Genomic DNA, 21,406 nt, shown 5'->3' with positions numbered 1-21,406 from the left:
ATGGGGGCTACTGCTGGGGTTATTTTATTGAGCTCCCGATAATCGATGGTCAGACGCCATGATCCGTCGGGCTTTTTCACTGGCCAAATAGGGGCATTATTGGTGGAGGCTACTGTTCTAAGTACCCCTTGCTCCAATAAGCTACCTATTACCTTCTCTATTTCTCCCTCTGCTTCTAGGGGAAATCTGTATTGTTTCTGTGGTCGGGGGTCAGGTCCGGTAACGTGAATTTGTCCAGTCATTCTGCCGCAGTCGTGCCGGTGACTGGCAAATGCTGTCCTGTGTTTGTTTAATACTGCTTTTACTTGTCTGTCCGTGTTTAGTGCAGTCAGGTCAAATGAATAGTCGCCTACTGCGCTAATCCGATTAGCGTACTCTCCTACTGTGAGAGTAGCGGGTGCTCTGTCTGATCTCGCCATTCGCCAGATACACTGGTTAACTGGGGCGAACAACAGGCTATGGGCATTCATAAAATCTATCCCCAGTATGTGTTCTGCTGTCCGGGGAAGATTTACTAGAACGACGGGGTGTTTGGTGGAAATGTTCCCTAGCTGGATTGCTACGGGTGCTGTAATGTGTCCCTGCTGCGAGTGTCCTGTGAAACCGCTAAGTGTGATGGTGGAGGTGGTCGGCCACGTGTCTGCCTGTGCCGTGGTGGTGGAATTAATCGTGGTGCGGGACCCTCCTGTGTCCCAAAGTAACTCTATGGGCTTCCCTCTAATCTTAGCTGTGACTACCGGTCTTCCGGATTGATCCCAAAGAGTGTCACAGACCCAAGTGGGGGAGCCCGAACACCGTCAGTCCGTCCCGTCCACATTGGTCTGTCCTGACTGTATCCCTATGCTATGGATCGGCTTTGCTTTGTTTCTATTCAGAGTGCCTGTCTGCTGGCCTCTCTGTGATCTCTGGGGTGCATTGCATTCCTTAGCCCAATGTCCTAACTGGCCACAGTTGTAGCATTCCTGCGACTTCTGTGGAGGGCTGTTCTTTCCTTCATTTACCCATGCGGGGTTTTGGTGCGCTCTCACTGCCTGAATGGCCGCTGCAGCCTGAGCTTCTTCTGGGGACTTTACTTTGCCTCTGCCCTGAACTGATTGCTCCCAAGCGTGGGACAATCTTTTCAGGATCCATTTCTCATTGTGGGCCTCTTCTGAGGGGTCATAACTGTTGCAAGCACTCTGTCCTGCATCTGTGGCATGGGAAATTATGGTGCGCGTCCATTTAACCATGTTTTCACGGTTCAAATGGGCTCTATTTAAATCGCCGAAAACTGCGTTAAAATGGATCCACAGCCTTCCTGCAAATGCTGTGGGGTGCTCGGTTTTCTTTTGTCGGCACTTGTTAAGTCCTTCGACTGGGTCACCTCGGTTATACCCTATGGCATCTAAAATGGAGGTGTGCATTTCCTCTAGGGTGCCTCCGCCAACGTTCTGTGGGTCGGGGAGGGCTGCTACTACCGATTGGTCTAAGCTCAGAACCGTGAGCTTAACCTGCTCTCTCTCGTCCAGGCCGTACATGGTTGCCTGTTGCTTCACTTTCGCGAAAAATTGGTGGGGGTCTGCGGTGGGGAGAAACGGAGTGATCTTCTCACACGCGTCCCTGAGTTGGGTTACAGTTAAGGGGATGGTGTAGGTGATATCGGGTGCGCCTTCTGTGGTCGCTTTCCTTGGGTGGTGACTGGATTCATTGGTGCGGTAACTATCTGATCTGTGGGGGGTTGGGGTGCTTGTCTTTTCTGCTGGCGCTGAACATAACGCTGCGCTGTCTCGCTTAATTCCTGCCAGTCTGGGGCATTCTCCTCATCTAGCTTTGTTCCAAAAGTACTTTGAAACCCATTCTGCACTGAAAGCAGAGATTGCAGTTCCGCAATCTGCTTTCTACACTTCGCATGATCCACTGTACTCTGTCTTTGTTCTGTGGTGGCAGCATGGAGTGCTCTTAAAGCTGCCTTTAGGTCAGAGCATTGCCTCTGCAAAGCCTCTACCTGCTTCTCTGATTCTTCTCTTATCAGGACGGCACGTTGCACGTCCTGATAGGCCTTTTCGTACTGGGTCTGGGAACTGCTGAGATGGGCTAGACAAGACTGATGTGCCACCTCTCTACCTTTCTCTGCCAGCTTCCCTCTAAGTTCCATATTCTCTTTCTCGATGTCCCTGACATCCACTTTGCTCATCCGATTTCTCTCTTCTAATTCTGCCCGGAGCGTCTGAACGACCTCCTCTGTGCCTCGCAATTGTGCCAAACAGGACACGATTGCCATCGGCTTGTGTGCTTTACTAAGGTTTTTCTTATGAATTTGAGAGAGGTCCTATGCTTCCGGGACCTGTCTCCTCATTCATACAGAACTCTTTCCAAAGGGGCCATCCCTTTCCTTGCAGATACTTGCGGAGTTCCAGCTCCCACACGGGACACTGACCTACTCGGCTACTGCTGGTCGCTGCGACCACAAACCGTTCTGGGTTCATGAGGCGTTCCATTGCCTGCATGGCCATTTTCTCTGACTCACTTAAATTTGGAACAAGGGGTGTTGAGGTTATGTTTCACGAAACGGGTAAGGCTTACGCTATGTTCCGTTCACAAAACTCCCGAAAGTTTGTCGCAACAAAAACGCTTTCAGGTTTTCCTTACAACCCTGTTAGTACGCATGCACTAAACACACTTCCGAATTACGTTTATTCGTTGGAACACCTTGATTACTTGTGATTTCTTTTCTTTTTCTTTACTCAGATTTCTAATTCAAATTTCAGGGTCCTCGACGGAGTGGGGGTGCCACTTGTAACCGCATCCCATCAGAGTCGCCACTAAATGTTGCACGTTTTACTTGAGTGTATTACGCGTTTTATTGGAGTGTATTAACACGCCTCCGTTTAAAGGCCGTGTGCTTAACACTACTACAGCTCTGTGTATGTAATTCTGCTCGGAGTCGCCAGGTGCCGTATTTAGACACCTCACAAGTATATCAAGGTCAGGTTCAAAGTAATAAATCTGTACACCGATTAGTAAGTTCAAACGATTGATATTTATTATAACAAATATAATAAATACACATGCATACGCTAAAGACTAAGTTACTTCTAAACTAAACGACTAAAATACTTATCTAAACAGGAACAGGCAAGGTCAGGGAGCGAGGCCTTCGTCCCGTTCTTGGTCTGCAAACTCTCAGAAAGTTAGAGGTCGTCAGGGTCTAGCAAGTCTGGTTCACGTAGCGAGCATCGTGGTGAAACTTACAGTTCGATGGCTGGTGGCTCAACGGCTGGTGATGGAACTGGAGTCAGGATGCGATGTATCAGCAAGCGATGAAGACAGCAGAGAGCCGGAGCCAAAACAACAGCGGAGCCGGAGCCAACAGAACGGACCATGTGCGGGGTCTACTTTTATAGGTCCCCCCAACGTCTTCGGGGCGGTCTCTACCTGCTGTATATCGATTGGGTCTTCTCCCAATCGATATTTTCCAAACCCCCCAATCTGAGGGTCGCTTCTCGATGGGTGGGGCGGTCTCTATGGTGCTTTGTGATGGATACTTATGGTGCCGTTTCGTCTGGGCGTCCACTCAAAGTATCCATTCAAACCCAAATGTTTCTATTGTGTGGGCCTAGATCTGGATCACCTCATTACTATGCAAATCGTTGTTGCCATTTACACCTTTAGCTGAGATTCTGCACCCGGCCATAAACTGGTTTCTGTACGTGCAGAATGCTAATTAGCCTTCTGCAAACTGCTTGTCCTTGCTAAGACTGTTTTCTCCCTGCAGCCTTAGCAGTTCTCCATTTTTGTAGCCCAGTGTCCATCTTAGGTGGCTACAGTTGCAACAAAAGGGCAATTAAAGCATTGTAAAAAATGAAATTATCATTCATTCCAATTATGCAAATTGTTTACCTGAAGTTAGGCTAATGGAATTTTGTTTATATAAAGAAGATAATTAGAGACAAAAAAGAACAAAGAAAAGTACAGCCCTCCAAGTCTGCGCCGACCATACGGCCTGTCCAACCTAAAACCTACATGTCTAGGGTCCGTATTCTTTTATTCCAATCCCATTCATGTATTCGTCAAGACAGCCATTAAACATCACTATCGCACCTGCTTCCACTACCTCCTGTAGCAGTGTGTTCCAGACACCCACTACTCTCTGTGTAAAAAGCAAACCCTCGCACATCTCCTCTAAACTTTGCCCCTCGTATCTTAAACCTATGTCCCCTAGTAATTGACTCTTCCACCCTCAGAAAAAGCTTCTGACTATCCACTCTGTCCATACCCCTCGTAATTTTGTAGGCTTCTATCAGGTCGCTCTTCAACGTCCATCGTTCCAGTGAGAATAAATCAAGTTCATACAACCCCTCCTCATAGTGGGGTTCATGGTGACCAAGGCCATTTTGGATGGCCCCCGAACAAATGGAAATTTGTCAGCCAGCTCTTTAAAACTGGCAAATCTACCCTCTACAAATAGGTCCCTAAAATATTCAAGTCCTTTTGCCTTCCAAGATTTAAATGAGGGGTCCAAACCAGAAGGTAAGAAGACCAGGAAAAAAGCTTAAAGTGCTGCTGAAACTGTTTCCAAATCCTGAGGGAGGAGACCCCACCGGAATGGAGGAAAATGAGCAGGAGAGTAGGAAAGTGGTGCAGAAATTATGGTCTGAAGAGGAGAGATAGTGCTCAAGCGAAGCTCCATTTTACCCCAAATCAAGTTGAGGTCAATAATCCACTGCAAAACGTTTTTGGATGTTAGCAGTCCAATAGTAAAACAAAACCTTTGGGAGGGACAAGCCTCCCGCCTGCCTGTCTCTCTGCAGCAGAACACTGTGGATTCTGGGACTCCTAACTGACCAAATCAAAGTAAAAATTAATTTGTTAACCTTAATAAAGGATTCCGGGGAGAAAACTAGGGATACATTGAAAGAAAAAGAAAAACATAGGACGTACATTCATTTTGAACATTTAGATCCTACCTGCCAGAGACAGAGGAAAGTTGTTCCACCTTTGTAGATCCGCTCTGATATTATTTTTTTAAATAAACATTTTATTGAGGTATTTATGGTTTTATAACAATAACTGAAAAAACAGTGTACATACAAATACAAACAATGCGCAAAAGCTGTCTTCCTCCCTCGCAGGTCCCACCTTTTCTAACACCCTACTCTAAACTAAACCCCAACCCCCCCCCCCCTTCTGCTGACGGTTAATTTTTCCCAAAGAAGTCGATGAACGGCTGTCACCTCCGGACGAACTTTATTTTCTACAGACAGAGAAAGCTAGCCATGTCAGTTAGCCAGGTCTCCGACTTTGGGGGCTTTGAGTCCCTCCAAGTTAATAGTATCTGTCTCCAGGTTACAAGGGAGGCAAAGGCCAGAACGTCTGCCTCTTTCTCCTCCTGGACTCCCGGATCAAAGAACAAAGAAAATTACAGCACAGGAATAGGCCCTTCGGCCCTCCCAGCCTGTGCCGATCCAGATCCTTTATCTAAACCTGTTGCCTATTTTGCAAGGATCTACTTCTCTCTGTTCCCCGCCCGTTCATATATCTGTCCAGATTCATCTTAAATTATGCTATCGTGCCCCTCTATCACCTCCGCTGGCAAAGCGTTTCATGTGCGTAAAAAACTTTCCACGCACATCTCCCTTAAACTTTCCCCCTCTCACCTTGAAATCGTGACCCCTTGTAATTGACACCCCCACTCTTGGAAAAAGCTTGTTGTTATCCACCCTGTCCATACCTCTCATAATTTTGTTGACCTCAATCAGGTCCCCCCTCAACCTCCGTCTTGCCAACGAAAACAATCCAAATCTACTCAACCTTTCTTCATAGCTAGCACCCTCCATACCAGGCAACATCCTGGTGAACTTCCTCTGCACCCTCTCCAAGGCATCCACATCCTTCTGGTAATGTGGCGTCCAAAACTGCACGCAGTATTCCAAATGTGGCCTAACCAAAGTCCTATACAACTGTAACATGACCTGCCGACTCTTGTACTCAATACCCTGTCCGATGAAGGCAAGCATGCTGTATGCCTTCTTGACCACTCTATCGACCTGCATTGCCACCTTCAGGGTACAATGGACCTGAACGCCCAGATCTCTCTGTACATCAATTTTCCCCAGGACTCTTCTATTGACCATATAGTCTGCTCTTGAGTTAGATCTTCCAAATGCATCACATCGCATTTGCCTGGATTGAACCCCATCTGCCATTTCTCTGCCCAACTCTCCAATCTATCTATATTTTGTTGTATTCTCTGACAGTCCTCCTCGCTATCTGCAACTCCACCAATCTTAGTATCATCTGTAAACTTGCTCATCAGACCACTTATACCTTTGTCCAGATCATATATATATATCACAAAAAACAGTGGTCCGAGCACGGATCCCTGTGGAACACCACTAGTCACCTTTCTCCATTTTGAGACACTCCCTTCCACCACTACTCTCTGTCTCCTGTTGCCCAGCCACTTCTTTATCCATCTAGCTAGTACACCCTGAACCCCATACGACTTCACTTTTTCCATCAACCTGCCATGGGAAACTTTATCAAACGCCTTACTGAAGTCCATGTATATGACATCTACAACCCATCCCTCATCAATTAACTTTGTCACTTCCTCAAAGAATACTATTAGGTTTGTAAGACATGACCTTCCCTGCACAGAACCATGCTGCTTATCACTGATAAGTCTATTTTCTTCCAAATGTGAATAGATCCTTTCCCTCAGTATCTCCTCCAACAGTTTGCCTACCACTGACGTAAAGCTCACAGGTTTATAATTCCCTGGATTATCCCTGCTACCCTTCTTAAACAAAGGGACAACATTAGCAATTCTCCAGTCCTCCAGGACATCACCCATGCTCAAAGATGCTGTAAAGATATCTGTTAAGGCCCCAGCTATTTCATCCCTCGCTTCCCTCAGTAACCTGGGATAGATCCCATCCGGTCCTGGGGACTTGTCCACCTTAATGCCTTTTAGAATACCCAAAACTTCCCCCTTCCTTATGCCGCCATGACCTAGAGTATTTAAACATCCATCCCTAGCCTCAACCTCCGTCATGTCCCTCTCCTTGGTGAATACCGATGCAAAGTACTCATTAAGAATCTCACTAATTTCCTCTGACTCCACGCATAAATTCCCTCTTTTATCTTTGAATAGGCCAATCCTTTCTCTAGTTACCCTCTTGCTCCTTATATACGAATAAAAGGGTTTGGGATTTTCCTTAACCCTGTTAGCCAAAGATATTTCATGACCCCTTTTAGCCCTCTTTATTGCGCGTTTGAGATTTGTCCTACTTTCTCGATATTCCTCCAAAGCTTCATCAGTTTTGAGTCGCCTCAATCTTATGTATGCTTCCATTTTCATCTTAGCTAGTCTCACAATTCCACCCGTCATCCATGGTTCCCTAATCTTGCCATTTCTGTCTCTCATTTTCACAGGGACATGTCTGTCCTGCACTCTAATCAACCTTTCCTTAAAAGACTCTCACATTTCAAATGTGGATTTACCCTTAAACAGCTGCTCCCAATCCACATTCCCGAGCACCTGCCAAATTTTGTTTTACTCTGCCTTTCCCCAATTTAGCACTCTTCCTTTAGGACCACTCTCGTCTTTGTCCATGAGTATTCTAAAACTTATGGAATTGTGATTGCTATTCCCAAAGTAATCATCGACTGAAACTTCAACTACCTGGCCGGGATCATTCCCCAATACGGCCATGTCCAGTACGGCCCCTACCCGAGTTGGACTACTTACATACTGCTCTAAAAAAACTCTCCTGGATGCTCTTTACAAATTCTGCTCCATCTACGCCTCCAACACTACATTAGTCCCATTCAATGTTGGGGAAGTTAAAATCCCCCATCACAACCACCCTATTGCTCCTACATTGTTCTATAATCTGTCTACATATTTGTACCTCTACTTCACCCTCGCTTTTGGGAGGCCTATAGTAAAGTCCCAACAATGTTACTGCACCCTTCCTATTTCTTAGCTCTATCCATATTGCCTCAGTGCTCGAATCCTCCATCGTGCCCTCCTTAATCACAACTGTGATATCATCTCTGACCAGTAATGCAACTCCTCCACCCCTTTTACCTCCCTCTCTATCCCTCCTGAAGCATCTATACCCTGGGATATTTAATTGCCAGTCTTGCCCATCTGTCAACCAAGTCTCAGTAATACCAATAACATCATATTCCCAGGTACTAATCCAAGCCCTAAGTTCATCTGCCTTACCTGCTACATTTCTCGCATTAAAACAAATGCACTTCAGACCACCTGTCCCTTTGCGATCATCATCTCTTCCCTGTCTACTCTTCCCCTTAGTCACATTGAGATCCTCCGATACTCTGAAAATCACCATCTCTGGACTCGGTGCCACCCTTGTTTAACACCTTGGACATGACGTCTGCAAACTCCTGACAGAATCCCCTAAGCTTCAGGCATGCCCAGAACATATGGACATGGTTCGCTGGTCCTTACGCATACCTTGCACACCTATCTTCTACCCCAAAGAACCTGCTCATCCGGGCCACTGTAATGTGAGCCCGGTGAACGACCTTAAATTGTACCAGGCTGAGCCAGGCACATGTTGGAGACACGTTGACTCTTCTCAATGCGTCCGCCCAGAGACCATCCTCAATCTATCCTCCTAACTCCTCTTCCCATTTGTGTTTCAGCTCACCAGTCTGCGTTTCTTCTAACCACATGAGCTCCTTGTAAAGGTCCGAAACCCTCCCTTCTCCCACACACGTTCTGGAAACTACCCTGTCCTATATCCCACTTGGTGGTAGGAGCGGAAAGGTTGAGACCCGCCTACGAAGGAAGTCCCACGCCTACAGGTACCTAAATTCATTTCCACCCGTCAATTCAAATTTCTCCTCCAACTCCCTGAGGCCGGGAAAGCTCCCCTCTATAAACAGATCTCCCATCCTCTTGATCTCTGCTCTCTGCCATCTTCGGAACCCTCCATCTAGCGTCCCCGGGGCAAACCGGAGATTATTGCAGATTGTAGACCTATGCTCCCCGCGTTCCCACATGTTTCTTCCATTGCCCCCAGACTCTCAGGGCCGCCGCCACTACGGGGCTGGTGGAGTACCATGCTGGCGGGAACGGCAGAGGTGCCGCTACCAGTGCCCCCAAACTTGTGTCCTTGCATGATGCCGCCTCTACTCGCTCCCACACCGACCGCCCTCCACCACCCACTTCCTAATCATGGCTATATTTGCCACCCAATAATAATTAGTAAGATTCAGCAGCGCCAGGTTTCCCTACTCTCGGCTGTGCTCCAGCATCCCCTTTTTTACTCGCGCCGTCTTACCCGCCCGTACAAAGCCGGAGATCACCTTATTGACCGTTGAATAAAGATGAGGAGACACTGAAACACAAACAGGAATCTTGGGAGGACTGTCATTTTCACTGTCTGTACCCTCCCAGCCAGTGATAACTAGAGCATGTCCCACCTTCGGAAATCTTTCTTCATTTGGTTTACTAGATGGGCGAGATTTACCTTGTGTAGCTGTTTCCATTCCCACGCCACCTGGATGCCTAGGTACCGAAAGCTTCCTCTTACCACTCTAAATGGCAGCTGCCCCAATCGCCTCTCCTGCCCGCTTGCCTGGATCACAAACATCTCTCTGTTCCCCATGTTCAATTTATAACTTGAAAACCGGCCAAATTCCCCTAGAATCCTCAATTTCTCCCATCCCTTCTAGTGGGTCCAAAACAGGTCATCTGCGTATAACTTACCTCTAGGTCATGCCAGAGAAGCTGCGTATCTGGGTTACCGAGTGGACAGTGAGGGTTTGCACACGGTCGTGGAGAAGGTACCTGCCATCCAGCAGGCTCCTGCCCTTATGAGCACCATGGAACTTCGGTCTTTTCTGGGTTGAGTGAACTATTATGGCAAGTTCATCCATAGCCTTGCAACTATGGGAACATTAAGTTGCGCCCACTGAGTGCGGTCAGCCAATCCCAGGCTGTAACTCTTGGCGGTCAGTGCTGCCACTATACAATGAGTTTGATTCCCGGCTTGGGTCACTGTCTGTGCGGAGTCTGCACATTCTCCCTGTGTCTGTGGGTTTCCTCTGGGTACTCCGGTTTCCTCCCACGAGTCCTGAAAGACCTGCTGTTCGGTAATTTGGACATTCTGAATTCTCCCTCCATGTACCTGAACAGGCGCCGGAATGTGGCGACTAGGGGATTTTCACAGTAACTTCATTGCAGTGTTAATGTAAGCCTACTTATGACGATAATAGATTATTATTTTTATTATGGTGGCTGTTGCAGGAAATACCCCACTGACCTGCCACCATTCCGCTGATTGAAATGCCCTTCCCGCTTACAAAATTGCCACGGGCAAGAGCATAAAATACCGCGTGTGGTTAGTTTGGCTGTTAGTTTGGGGCCAGTATGGGATGAGACTAGATTTCAGGAGGAAGGCGGGGTCTCGGGGAGGCGGGTTTTCCAGGGGTAGGGTTTTGGTGAGGGGCGGGATTTCTCTTGGGGGGGGGGGGGGGGGGGGGGGCAGGGTTGCTCTGGGGGGGAGGGGTGGGGTTTCTCTGGGGGGTGGGGTTTCTCTGGGGGGCGGGGCGTCTCTAGGGGGCGGGGCGTCTCCAGGGGGCGTGGTATCCATGAGTGGGGGGGTGGTGCTCTAGGGGGCGGGGTTTCTCTCGGGGGTCGGGGCGTCTCTAGGGGGCGGGGTTTCTCTCGGGGGGCGGGGCGTCTCTAGGGGGCGTGGTGTCCAGAAGTGCGGGGGTGTCTCTAGGTAGCGGGGTTTCTCGGGGGGCGGGGTTTCTCTAGGGGGCGGGGCGTCTCTAGGGGGCGTGGTGTCCGGGAGTGGAGCGGAGTGCTGGTGGAGCGAGTTGTTTGGCCGTTGAGTGCAGGTTGGGTTGTGTGTCGGGGACGCCATGGGTTGCGATGGAGGCACCATCCCCAAGAGGCATGAGCTGGTGAAAGGGCCCAAGAAGGTGGAGCAGGTGAGAAACAACAATGATCCGCGGCTAGCCGCCAGAGTTTGACTGGGCCTGTTCACCTCGGGCTTCCAGCGCGGTTTGCTGGCTGGAGCTGCCGTGTTGGTTGGGAGCAAGAGCTGACATCCTTAGTCCTGTAGGCAGAGCGGACTGGGCCTGTGCTGCCTGCTTGCTGAGCCTCACACGGTTAAAGTGAAACTTGAGGTTTTGGAGCTGAAGGGAGGTTGTGTGGAGAAGCTGGAGGGGGAATGAACATTCAGACTTGTGTGTTTACATTTTCGAACTTTTCCCCAATGGTTATCTCGCCCCTGGTGCTGGGCCAGGTGTTTGAGACTGCTTAGCAGTGATTGTGATCTCTGCTCCTGCTTTCACATTTTAACTGGTTGTAAGAACATTGACATTGTTATATGTGGTTTTGTCACCTCTTTTGGAAATGAATGGTATCAGAGTCTGGTTAGAAGTTCACAGTTGTATTTCATGTTTTGAGCGTCGGCTATGTAAGGCACAGGGGCAATTGGAATATTCTAGCATAGGCAAAGAGGTGGCTGAGAGATGGGGACTGCACTGATCATGTTTTTCCAAAATTCCCTTAAAGTTAGCATGTGTAACATTGTTATTCGACAAAGGAGGGAGAGAGAAAACTGGGCCACTTAGCTTGACACTTTTCTGACTTCGACTTTGTCCCTCACAAGACTGGAGGAACTATGGGCAGCAAGCCTTTGTTACCATTCCCGGTCCATCACAGATTTCTTTGCTCAAGACCAAGTGCTGACCTGCTCTTCAAAGTGCTCTTTAAATGTACTTTGCCAGCTTTTCTTTCTGCAGCTGGTGGTCCCTTTTCTACTGACATTCTGACATACCTTGGTGAGGTGGATTATGTGTACTGCCAGTCTCCGTCATCTCTCTATGTTTCTGACCAGTTCTCTGTTGCCCTTCTTCATTGGTGATGTTGTCTCTCCACGTGTTTCCCAGGATCTAACTTTGGCAATGACGGTGAAAGATGTTCAACATGTGGAACAACTTTGGTATTCTCTTTCATGTTTCACTGGCATAGATTGCATTTGGCATTTCCATGGACATATAGTCACAGCTTTGTGGAAATGTTGATGGTGATGGAAGCCCAGACTGTGTGAAGCCACTAGACTGTTGTTGGGAAAAGGTTGCAATCTATTCTGAAGAAAGTCTTCCAATGCACTTAGAAAATCATTCTATGATCAAACGTAATCAACATGGTTCTTTGAATTTATTAGTTTTTGAGAAAGTAAGAGCCGTGAGGTGATGATGCAGCTGTAAAAAACCTTGTACTGTGTGCAGTTCTGGTCGCCTCATTTTAGGAAGGATGTGGAAGCTTTGGAAAAGGTGCAAAGGAGATTTACCAGGATGTTGCCTGGAATGCAGAGTAGGTCTTACAAGGAAAGGTTGATGGTGCTAGGCCTTTTCTCATTAGAACGGAGAAGGAGGAGGGGCGACTTGATAGAGGTTTATAAGATGATCAGGGGAATAGATAGAGTAGACAGTCAGAGACTTTTTCCCCGGGTGGAACAAACCATTACAAGGTGACATAAATTTAAGGTGAATGGTGGAAGATATAGGGGCGATGTCAGAGGTAGGTTCTTTACCCAGAGAGTAGTGGGGGCATGAAATGCACTGCCTGTGGAAGTAGTTGAGTTGGAAACATTAGGGACCTTCAATCAGCTATTGGGTAGGTACATGGATTACAGTAGAATAATGGAGTATAGATTAATTTGTTCTTAAGGGCAGCACGGTAGCATTGTGGATAGCACAATTGCTTCACAGCTCCAGAGTCCCAGGTTCGATTCCGGCTTGGGTCACTGTCTGTGCGGAGTCTGCACATCCTCCCCGTGTGTGCGTGGGTTTCCTCCGGTTGCTCCGGTTTCCTCCCACAGTCCAAAGATGTGCAGGTTAGGTGGATTGGCCATGATAAATTGCCCTTGGTGTCCAAAATTGCTGTTAGTGTTGGGTGGGGTTACTGGGTTATGGGGATAGGGTGGAGGCGTTGACCTTTGGTAGGGTGCTCTTTCCAAGAGCCGGTGCAGGTCCGATGGGCCGAATGGCCTTCTGCATTGTAAATTCTATGATAATCTATGATTAATCTAGGACAAAGATTCGGCACATCATCGTGGGCCGAAGGGTCTGTGCTGTATTTTTCTCTGCTCAATGTTCTAACTAATAGGGTAGATGAAGGAATCAGTCTGTGCAGTGTACTATAATTTCCAACAAATGTTTGGTAGGGTGCCAAACAAAAGGCTCTAATGCAAGATAAGGGCTCGTCTGCTTAAAAAGGTCATGCAGTACTGGTCCGAGGCAACAGAAGAGCCTGCAGTCAGTGGATTGGTCCATATTCAAGAACACAGCAGTCAACCTAAATGAGTATGCCACCACCGTCACAGACTGCATCAAGTGTGTTAAGGATTGCGTGCCAAAGAAGGTAGTATGTACGTTCTCCAACCAGAAGCCATGCTTTAATTGGGGGATACTGAAGGCCAGGTCTGAGGCGTTCAAGACAGATGACCCTGACCGTTACAAGAAATCTAGGAACAACCTCCGCAAAGCCATCATGGAATCCAAGAGACAATACCAGACTAAGCTAGAGGCACAGACGAACAACACGGACTCTCGTCGGTTGTGGCAAGGCTTAAACAACATAATGCGCTTCAAAGCAAAACCGAGTAGAATCTCTGGCAGCGGCGCACCCCTCTCTGATGAACTCAATGCATTCTATGCTCATTTCTTGCAGGAAACCAACAAATCATTGTCAACTGCCCCAGTAGTCTCGGACTCATCCATACCTACCGTCACAGTTTCCAAAATCAGATCGGCCTTCTTGAGTGAATCCTCGAAAAGCAACAGGTCCTGACGAGTCCCTGATCGCGCACTCACATCCAGCGCGGACCAACTGGAGGGTGTGTTCACTGACATCTTCAACCTCTCCCTACTCCGTTCTGAGGTCCCCACCTGCTTCAAGAAGACCAGCATCATAGCGATGCCTGGTTGGCAATGTGCCTCAACGACTACTGCCCAGTAACTTTGGTATCGATCATTATGAAGTGCTTTGAGAGGTTGGTCATGAGATACAGCAGCTCCATAGTCCCAGAATGCCTTGATCCATTGCAATTCACAACCGGTCCACAAAAGACGCTATCTTTTAAAAAAAATAATCTCTATTGTCACAAGTAGGCTTACATTAACACTGCAACAAAGTTACTATGAAAATCGCCTAGTCGCCACACTCCAACGCCTGTTCGGATACACTGAGGGAGAATTCAGAATGTCCAATTCGCCTAACGAGCACGTCTTTCAGGACTTGTGGGAGGAAACCGGAGCACTCGGAGGAAACACATGCAGACAGGGGAAGAACGCGCAGACTCGCACGGACAGTGACCAACCAGGACCCTGGCGCACATCTGCTCCCACAGCAGCATTTACCTCCGGTCTCCCAAGTAGAGATAACTCTACATTCTGCCCTGTAGTATTCTACACTTTCGCCTTTTCAGAATCTTCCTTATGAACCCGCCACAAGTCCCATCAATTTTCCTTGTAACTTCCTACATGCTGAAAGAACGTGTCCCACCTTGTTACAGTGGTAACACCTAGGCTTCCAAATCTCAGCTGAACCCTCATTATCTTCCCAGCCACCATTCTCTACCTTGTCTACCTGGCTTCCTTTCACTCTCCCACTTCCTATACTTTTGAAAATAATGGGGGTGATGAAAAAGGCTTAAATATATGGATTAGCTCATAATCGTCAGCCATAATTGCTGCCTGCTTGGCAGTTTTCACCCTCTGGTCTTCAACAAGGGTTCTTATTATAGAAGCTAGGGAATTCTTAAATTCCTCGGAGAAGGACATCTCTCAGAGCCTCATAGGTAGTTTCAACTCCCAATGTTTGTACCCGCCCATTAAAATGGTTCGGCTTAACCCTTTTGAATTCTGCATTAATCTATTGTGGCTGTCTCGTCAAATTCTGAAACGTCTGCCTATAAGCTTCAGGAACAAATTCATATACATTCAGAATAGCCTTTTTTCTGTCTCATAATCCTTAGACTTGCTCTGATAGGGAAGCATAAACCTCCTGTGCCCCACCGATCAATTTACTCTACATGGGTAATGTCCACTTTTCTCTTGGCCATTCCATTTGGGTTGCTATTTTCTCAAAAACCCTAAAAAATGTTTCTACTTCCTGCTCATTGAATTTTGGGATAGCCTGTAGAAATTTAAACATATCAGCACTGGGTTCCGTTCTAGGATTAAGCACCCCTCTACTTTCTGGCAGCTTCCCACTCATTTGTCGTGCCTTTAGCTGGAAGTCTCCCCCTTTTTCTTGATCTTCTCTCTTGTTTTCCCTCTCTTTATTTCCCCTCTCTACTCATTTTTTTCTCAATCGCTTTTTGTTTCATCTCCATTTCTTTTTCTTTCTGCCTCAGTTCCATTTCTTCACCATTTTGCTGTATTTCTAATTGAACCATTTGTAACTGGGTGTTGCGTTCTTTACTTTGGGGTGAACCACAAGCTGTTTCTTATATCGACCAAATGCCCACACAATCAATATGTTAGTTCAAAAACACAGTTTATTAATAACACGAGACTTGTATCTCTATACAATAATACATGTGATTCCATACTAAACTGCACCTAACGACGAAGATGACCTTGACTTAACTTGAGTGACCGGCACTGTGCGAGATAAGGTCTTTATCCGGGTCCATGCGGTCGGTTTGGCAGTGGTTGGGTTTGTCTCAGCTGGGCTCGTCCTTCAGGAATGGTCACGGGTCCTTGAACTTTGGTTGTTCTGCTGCAGTTGGTCGCACACAGGTCGATCCCAAAGAGACAGATCTTACTGCGCAGGGCTATTTATCCTTTGTCTCTTTTACACCCTTTTGGGCGGTCCTTACTCCGGCTCCAATGGATCAATAGGGTTCTCGATCACCCTCATCGATCTCAGCCAATCGGGGGTTGGATACCTCGATAGCTGGGTGGGTCCTAGCTATCATTGTCCCAGGGACGTAGGCCTCTCCAAATTGGGGGGGGGGGGCTGGCGCCGGTTAATCTGCTACTCTTGTACCTCCTTGATTCAAACTCTACTGTCCTGGGGGAAATGGGGATCATAAGAACAAATAAGAACATAAGAACTAGGAGCAGGAGTAGGCCATCTGGCCCCTCGAGCCTCCTCCGCCATTCAATTAGATCATGGCTGATCTTTTGTGGACTCAGCTCCACTTTCCGGCCCGAACACCATAACCCTTAATCCCTTTATTCTTCAAAAAACTATCTATCTTTACCTTAAAAACATGTAATGAAGGAGCCTCAACTGCTTCACTGGGCAAGGAATTCCATAGATTCACAACCCTTTGGGTGAAGAAGTTCCTCCTAAACTCAGTTCTAAATCTACTTCCCCTTATTTTGAGGCTATGCCCCCTAGTTCTGCTGTCACCCGCCAGTGGAAACAACCTGCCCGCATCTATCCTATCTATTCCCTTCATAATTTTAAATGTTTCTATAAGATCCCCCCTCATCCTTCTAAATTCCAACGAGTACAGTCCCAATCTACTCAACCTCTCCTCATAATCCAACCCCTTCAGCTCTGGGATTAACCTAGTGAATCTCCTCTGCACACCCTCCAGCGCCAGTACGTCCTTTCTCAAGTAAGGAGACCAAAACTGAACACAATACTCCAGGTGTGGCCGCACTAACACCTTATACAATTGCAACATAACCTCCCTAGTCTTAAACTCCATCCCTCTAGCAATGAAGGACAAAATTCCATTTGCCTTAAATGGATCGACGCTTAATGGATACAAGTTTCAGCCAAGTCTGGTTTCTTTGCACAATACACAGAGGCTGTGTACCTGTCTGTGTCCCAAATTGACCACAATTACCATGGTCCTTTGCAGATGGCCATTTTACATGGCTACATGGGTTTTAACTAATTCTACTGATTGTTGCCATGACCCAGGCTGTGGCTTTAAATGTTGAGCAATTGCTTCAATTTTCTGCGCTTTTCTAGCTCTTAACTGGTACATCCATTTTAATTCACCTACCAGTTTGACGAGGGTGTCTTTGGGAAGCTCTTTTAAATAAACCATAGTTAAGTCACCCACCTGAAGAAAACCTTTAGCAGCTTCCAAAACCATTCTGTTATATCACTACAAACCTGGTGTCTCTTTTTTAAAAAGATATTTTTATTGAGCTTTCAACATTTTCTACAAATAAAAACAACAGTAAAACATGTGCCAACGATAGAAAAAGGCCCGCACCAACAACTATAGAAACGGCCCCTAAAGAAAAAAAGAACATGGAACACCTCCCCTTCTACTGCCCCCCCCCCCCCCCCCCCCCCCCCCCCCCCCCCCGCTAACAGTGACCAGATCCTTAAGGTGCAATATTAATGCCCGCCATCTACGATGGAGCCCATCGATCTTCAGTAAAGAACGCGGAGAGAGAGAGAGAGAGAGGGCGAGACTTCAGTAAAGAGCACTCTCGGGTAAGACAGCTGTTTGTTTGTTTTAAAAAAACGGTATTGTGACGTCACACGAGACTGTGACCTGATTGGCTGAAAGTCAGATTGAGCTAAATTTGAATATCTGGTGTTACTGATTTAAATACTAGTTTTGATTTGACTTAGATTACCATTTTTAAGTTGATTTGAATTACTATTTAAAAAAAATTAAATTTGACTTAAATAACTATTTTGGGTTGATTTACATTACTATTTTTAATTTGATTTAAATAACTTTTAAAATTTCAATTAAATAACTATTTTCAATATGTTGTTGGATCAAGAGGGATAAATAATCAGTTGAAAAAAAATCTAATTAAATAGTACACGGGGATTAGATTTAATCTGACACAAAAACAACTTTTGAAATTTTAATTTCAAAGGTTTAATTTAAAGGAATAATTCATGGCAGGACCACTCCAAGGCGTGGTCTGTTTCTCTTGCTCCATGTGGCAGGCTGGGGACAGTTCCAGTCCCCAGGGTCAGCATGTGTGCAGGAAGTGTCTCCAGTTGCAGCTCCTGGAAGCTCGAGTTTCAGAGCTGGAGCGGAGGCTGGAGACACTGTGGAGCATCCGCGAGTCGGAGAGCATCGTGGATAGCACGTATAGAGAGGTGGTCACACCGCAGGCTCAGACTCTGCAGGAAGGGAATGGGTGACTACCAGACAGAGCAAGAGAGCGAGGCAGGTAGTGCAGGAGTCTCCTGTGGCCATTCCCCTGCAGAACAGATATACCACTTTGGATATTGTTGAGGGGAATGGACTCTCAGGGGAAAACAGCAACAGCCAAACTTGTGGCACCACGGTTGGTTCTGCTGCATGATTGGAGGGGTGATAAGTGTGACAGTGCAATAGTCATAGGGGATTTAATTGTAAGGTAAATAGACAGGTGTTTCTGTGGCTGCAAACGAGACTCCAGGATGGTGTGTTGCCTCCCTGGTGCTAGGGTCAAGGATGTCTCGGAGCAGGTACAGGACATTCTGGAGGGGGAGGGTGAACAGCCAGTGGTCGTGGACACATCGGTACATAGGCAAAGAAAAAGGATGAGGTCCTAAAAGCAGAATACCGGGACTAGGAAGGAAGTTAAGAAATCAGACCTCTAAGGTCGTTATCTCAGGATTACTACTGGTGCCACGTGCTAGTCCGATTAGAAATGACAGGATATATAGGATGAATACGTGGCTGAAGGGATGGTGTCAGGGGGAGGGTTTCAGATTCCTGGAGCATTGGGACCGGTTCTGGGGGAGGTGGGACCTGTACAAACTTGACCGGTAGGACTGGAACTGATGTCCTATTTGCTAGAGCGGTTGGGGAGTGTTTAAACTAATGTGGCAGGGGCTGGGAACCGGTCCTGGAAGTCGGAAGGTAGTAAAACAGGGACAGAAACAAAAGGCAGTAAGGGAGAAAGTGTAAGGCAGCGAAGTCATAGTCAAAAAATCAAAAAGGGTGACAGTACAAGGTACAGTGACTTGAGGGGAGCTCAGTGAATTGGCCCAGTAATACTAAAAGGAATAAAACGGGAAGTAAAAACATAAATGGAAAGCGACGCGGCAAGTTGTTACATGAAGATATTGGTTCAACGACAAGAAAAATTAGGAGAAAAGTTAAGAGGAAAAATAACTTAGGAGAGGTTACTGATCAAGGTGTTAAGATTCAAAACAGAGGTATAAAAGCTAAAATAAGTGTACTTTGCCTGAATGCTCGTAGTATTCGGAATAAGGTAAATGTTTGATGGTACAAACCATCGTGAATGACTATGAATTAATGAAACATGATGGTGAACAGCCAGTGGTCGTGGTACACATGGTACAAACGACATAGATAAAAAAGTGATGAGATCCTAAAATCAGAATGCAGGGACTAGGAAGGAAGTTAAGAAATCGGACCTCTTGCCGTAGTCTAAGGAGAGTCGCTCCATCAGGATGGAGGTGAAGCTAGCTCTTTCTTTCATCCTATTGTAATCCCCTCTGTTTGAGCTCAAAACACTAGTGTTTGATTTTACCTTCTCACCCTCCATCTGTATTTTAAATTTCACCATATTGTGATCGCCCCTTCTGAGAGGATCCCTAACTGGGAGATCATTTATCAATCCTGTCTCATTATACAGGACCAGATCTAGGACCGCTTGTTCCCTCATAGGTACCATTACATACTGTTCTAGGAAACTATCGCGGATACATTCTATAAACTCCTCCTCAAGGCTGCCTTGACCGACCTGGTTAAACCAATCGACATGTAGATTAAAATCCCCCATGATAACTGCTGTGCCATTTCTACATGCATCCGTTATTTCTTTGTTTATTGCCTGCCCCACCATCATGTTACTATTTGGTAGCCTATAGACTACTATCAGTGACTTTCTCGCCTTACTATTCCTGATTTCCACCCATATCGATTAAACCTTATCCTCCATAGCATCGATGTCACCCCTTACTATTGCCCGGATCAACAGAGCTACACCACCTCCTTTACCATCCACTCTGTCCTTCTGAATAGTTTGATACCCGTGGATATTTAACTCCCAGTCATGACCATCCTTTCGCCATGTTTCAGTAATGGGAGCAAAGACTTTATGGTGAAACAGTTGAGGAACAGTGGAGAACCTTCCAAGCGATTTTTCACAGTGCTCAGCAAAGGTTTATACCAACAAAAAGGAAGGATGGTAAAAAGAGGGAAAATCGACCGTGGATATCTAAGGAAATAAGGGACAGTATCAAATTGAAGGAAAAAGCATACAAAGTGGCAAAGATTAGTGGGAGACTAGAGGACTTGGAAATCTTTAGGGGGCAACAGAAAGCTACTAAAAAAGCTATGAAGAAGAGTAAGATAGACTGAGAGTAAACTTGTTCAGAATATAAAAACAGATAGTAAAAGTTTCTACAAATATATAAAACAAAAAAGAGTGGCTAAGGTAAATATTGGTCCTTTAGAGGATGAGAAGGGAGTTTTAATAATGGGAGATGAGGAAATTGCTGAGGAACTGACCAGGTGTTTTTTAGGTCCGTCTTCACAGTGGAAGTCACCAATAACATGCCAGTGACTGATGGAAATGAGGCAATGACAGGTGAGGACCTTGAGATGATTGTTATCACTAAGGAGGTAGTGATGGGCAGGCTAAAGGTAGACAAGTCTCCTGGCCCTGATGGAATGCATCCCAGAGTGCTGAAAGAGATGGCTAGGGAAATTGCAAATGCACTAGTGATAATTTACCAAAATTCACTACATTCTGGGGCGATCTCGACGGATTGTAAATTAGCAAACGTGACACCACTGTTTAAAAAAGGAGGTCGGCAGAGAGCGGGTAATTTTAGGCCAGTGAGCTTAACTTCGGTAGTAAGGAAGATGCTGGAATCTATCGTCAAGGAAGAAATAGCGAGGCATCTGGATAGAAATTGTCCCATTGGGCAGACGCAGCTTGGGTTCATAAAGGACAGGTCGTGTCTAACTAATTTAGTGGAATTTTTTGAGGACATTACCAGTGCGGTCGATAACGGGGAGCCAAAGGATGTGGTATATCTGGATTTCCAGAAAGCCTTTGACAAGGTGTTACACAAAAGGTTGCTGCATAAGATAAAGATGCATGGCATTAAGGGTAAAGTAGTAGCATGGATAGAGGATTGGTTAATTAATACAAAGCAAAGAGTTGGGATTAATGGGTGTCTCTCTGGTTGGCGATCAGTAGCTAGTGGTGTCCCTCAGGGATCAGTGTTGGGCCCACAGTTGTTCACAATTTACATAGATGATTTGGAGTTGGGGACCAAAGGCAACGTGTCCAGGTTTGTAGACAACACTAAGATGAGTAGAGTTTGGTAGGAATAACAGCAAAAGGGATTATTATTGAAATGATAAAATATTAAAACATGCTGCTGTGCAAAGAGAGCTGGGTGTGCTAGTGCATGAGTCACAGAAAGTTGGTTTACAGGTGCAACAGGTAATTAAGA

The 21,406-nt window shown here is 46.4% G+C and overlaps 1 protein-coding gene across 2 annotated transcripts in view; it reads left to right on the top strand.

The window, feature by feature from the left end:
* Positions 1-10,783: 10,783 nt before the first annotated feature.
* Positions 10,784-21,406, top strand: part of rtf2 (replication termination factor 2) — a 264,358-nt gene continuing 253,735 nt past the window's right edge. For both annotated transcript variants that reach the window (XM_038802923.1, XM_038802922.1), the window contains exon 1: positions 10,784-10,956. In XM_038802923.1, the coding sequence (XP_038658851.1) occupies positions 10,888-10,956 (69 nt within the window). In that variant the 5' untranslated portion in view covers positions 10,784-10,887. The remainder of the gene's footprint in view (positions 10,957-21,406) is intronic.

Source organism: Scyliorhinus canicula, chromosome 7 (assembly GCF_902713615.1).
Source record: "Scyliorhinus canicula chromosome 7, sScyCan1.1, whole genome shotgun sequence".
NCBI lineage: Eukaryota > Metazoa > Chordata > Chondrichthyes > Carcharhiniformes > Scyliorhinidae > Scyliorhinus > Scyliorhinus canicula.
Note: the sequence above shows the minus strand (reverse complement) of the source record. Positions and strands in the feature narration are given on the sequence as shown.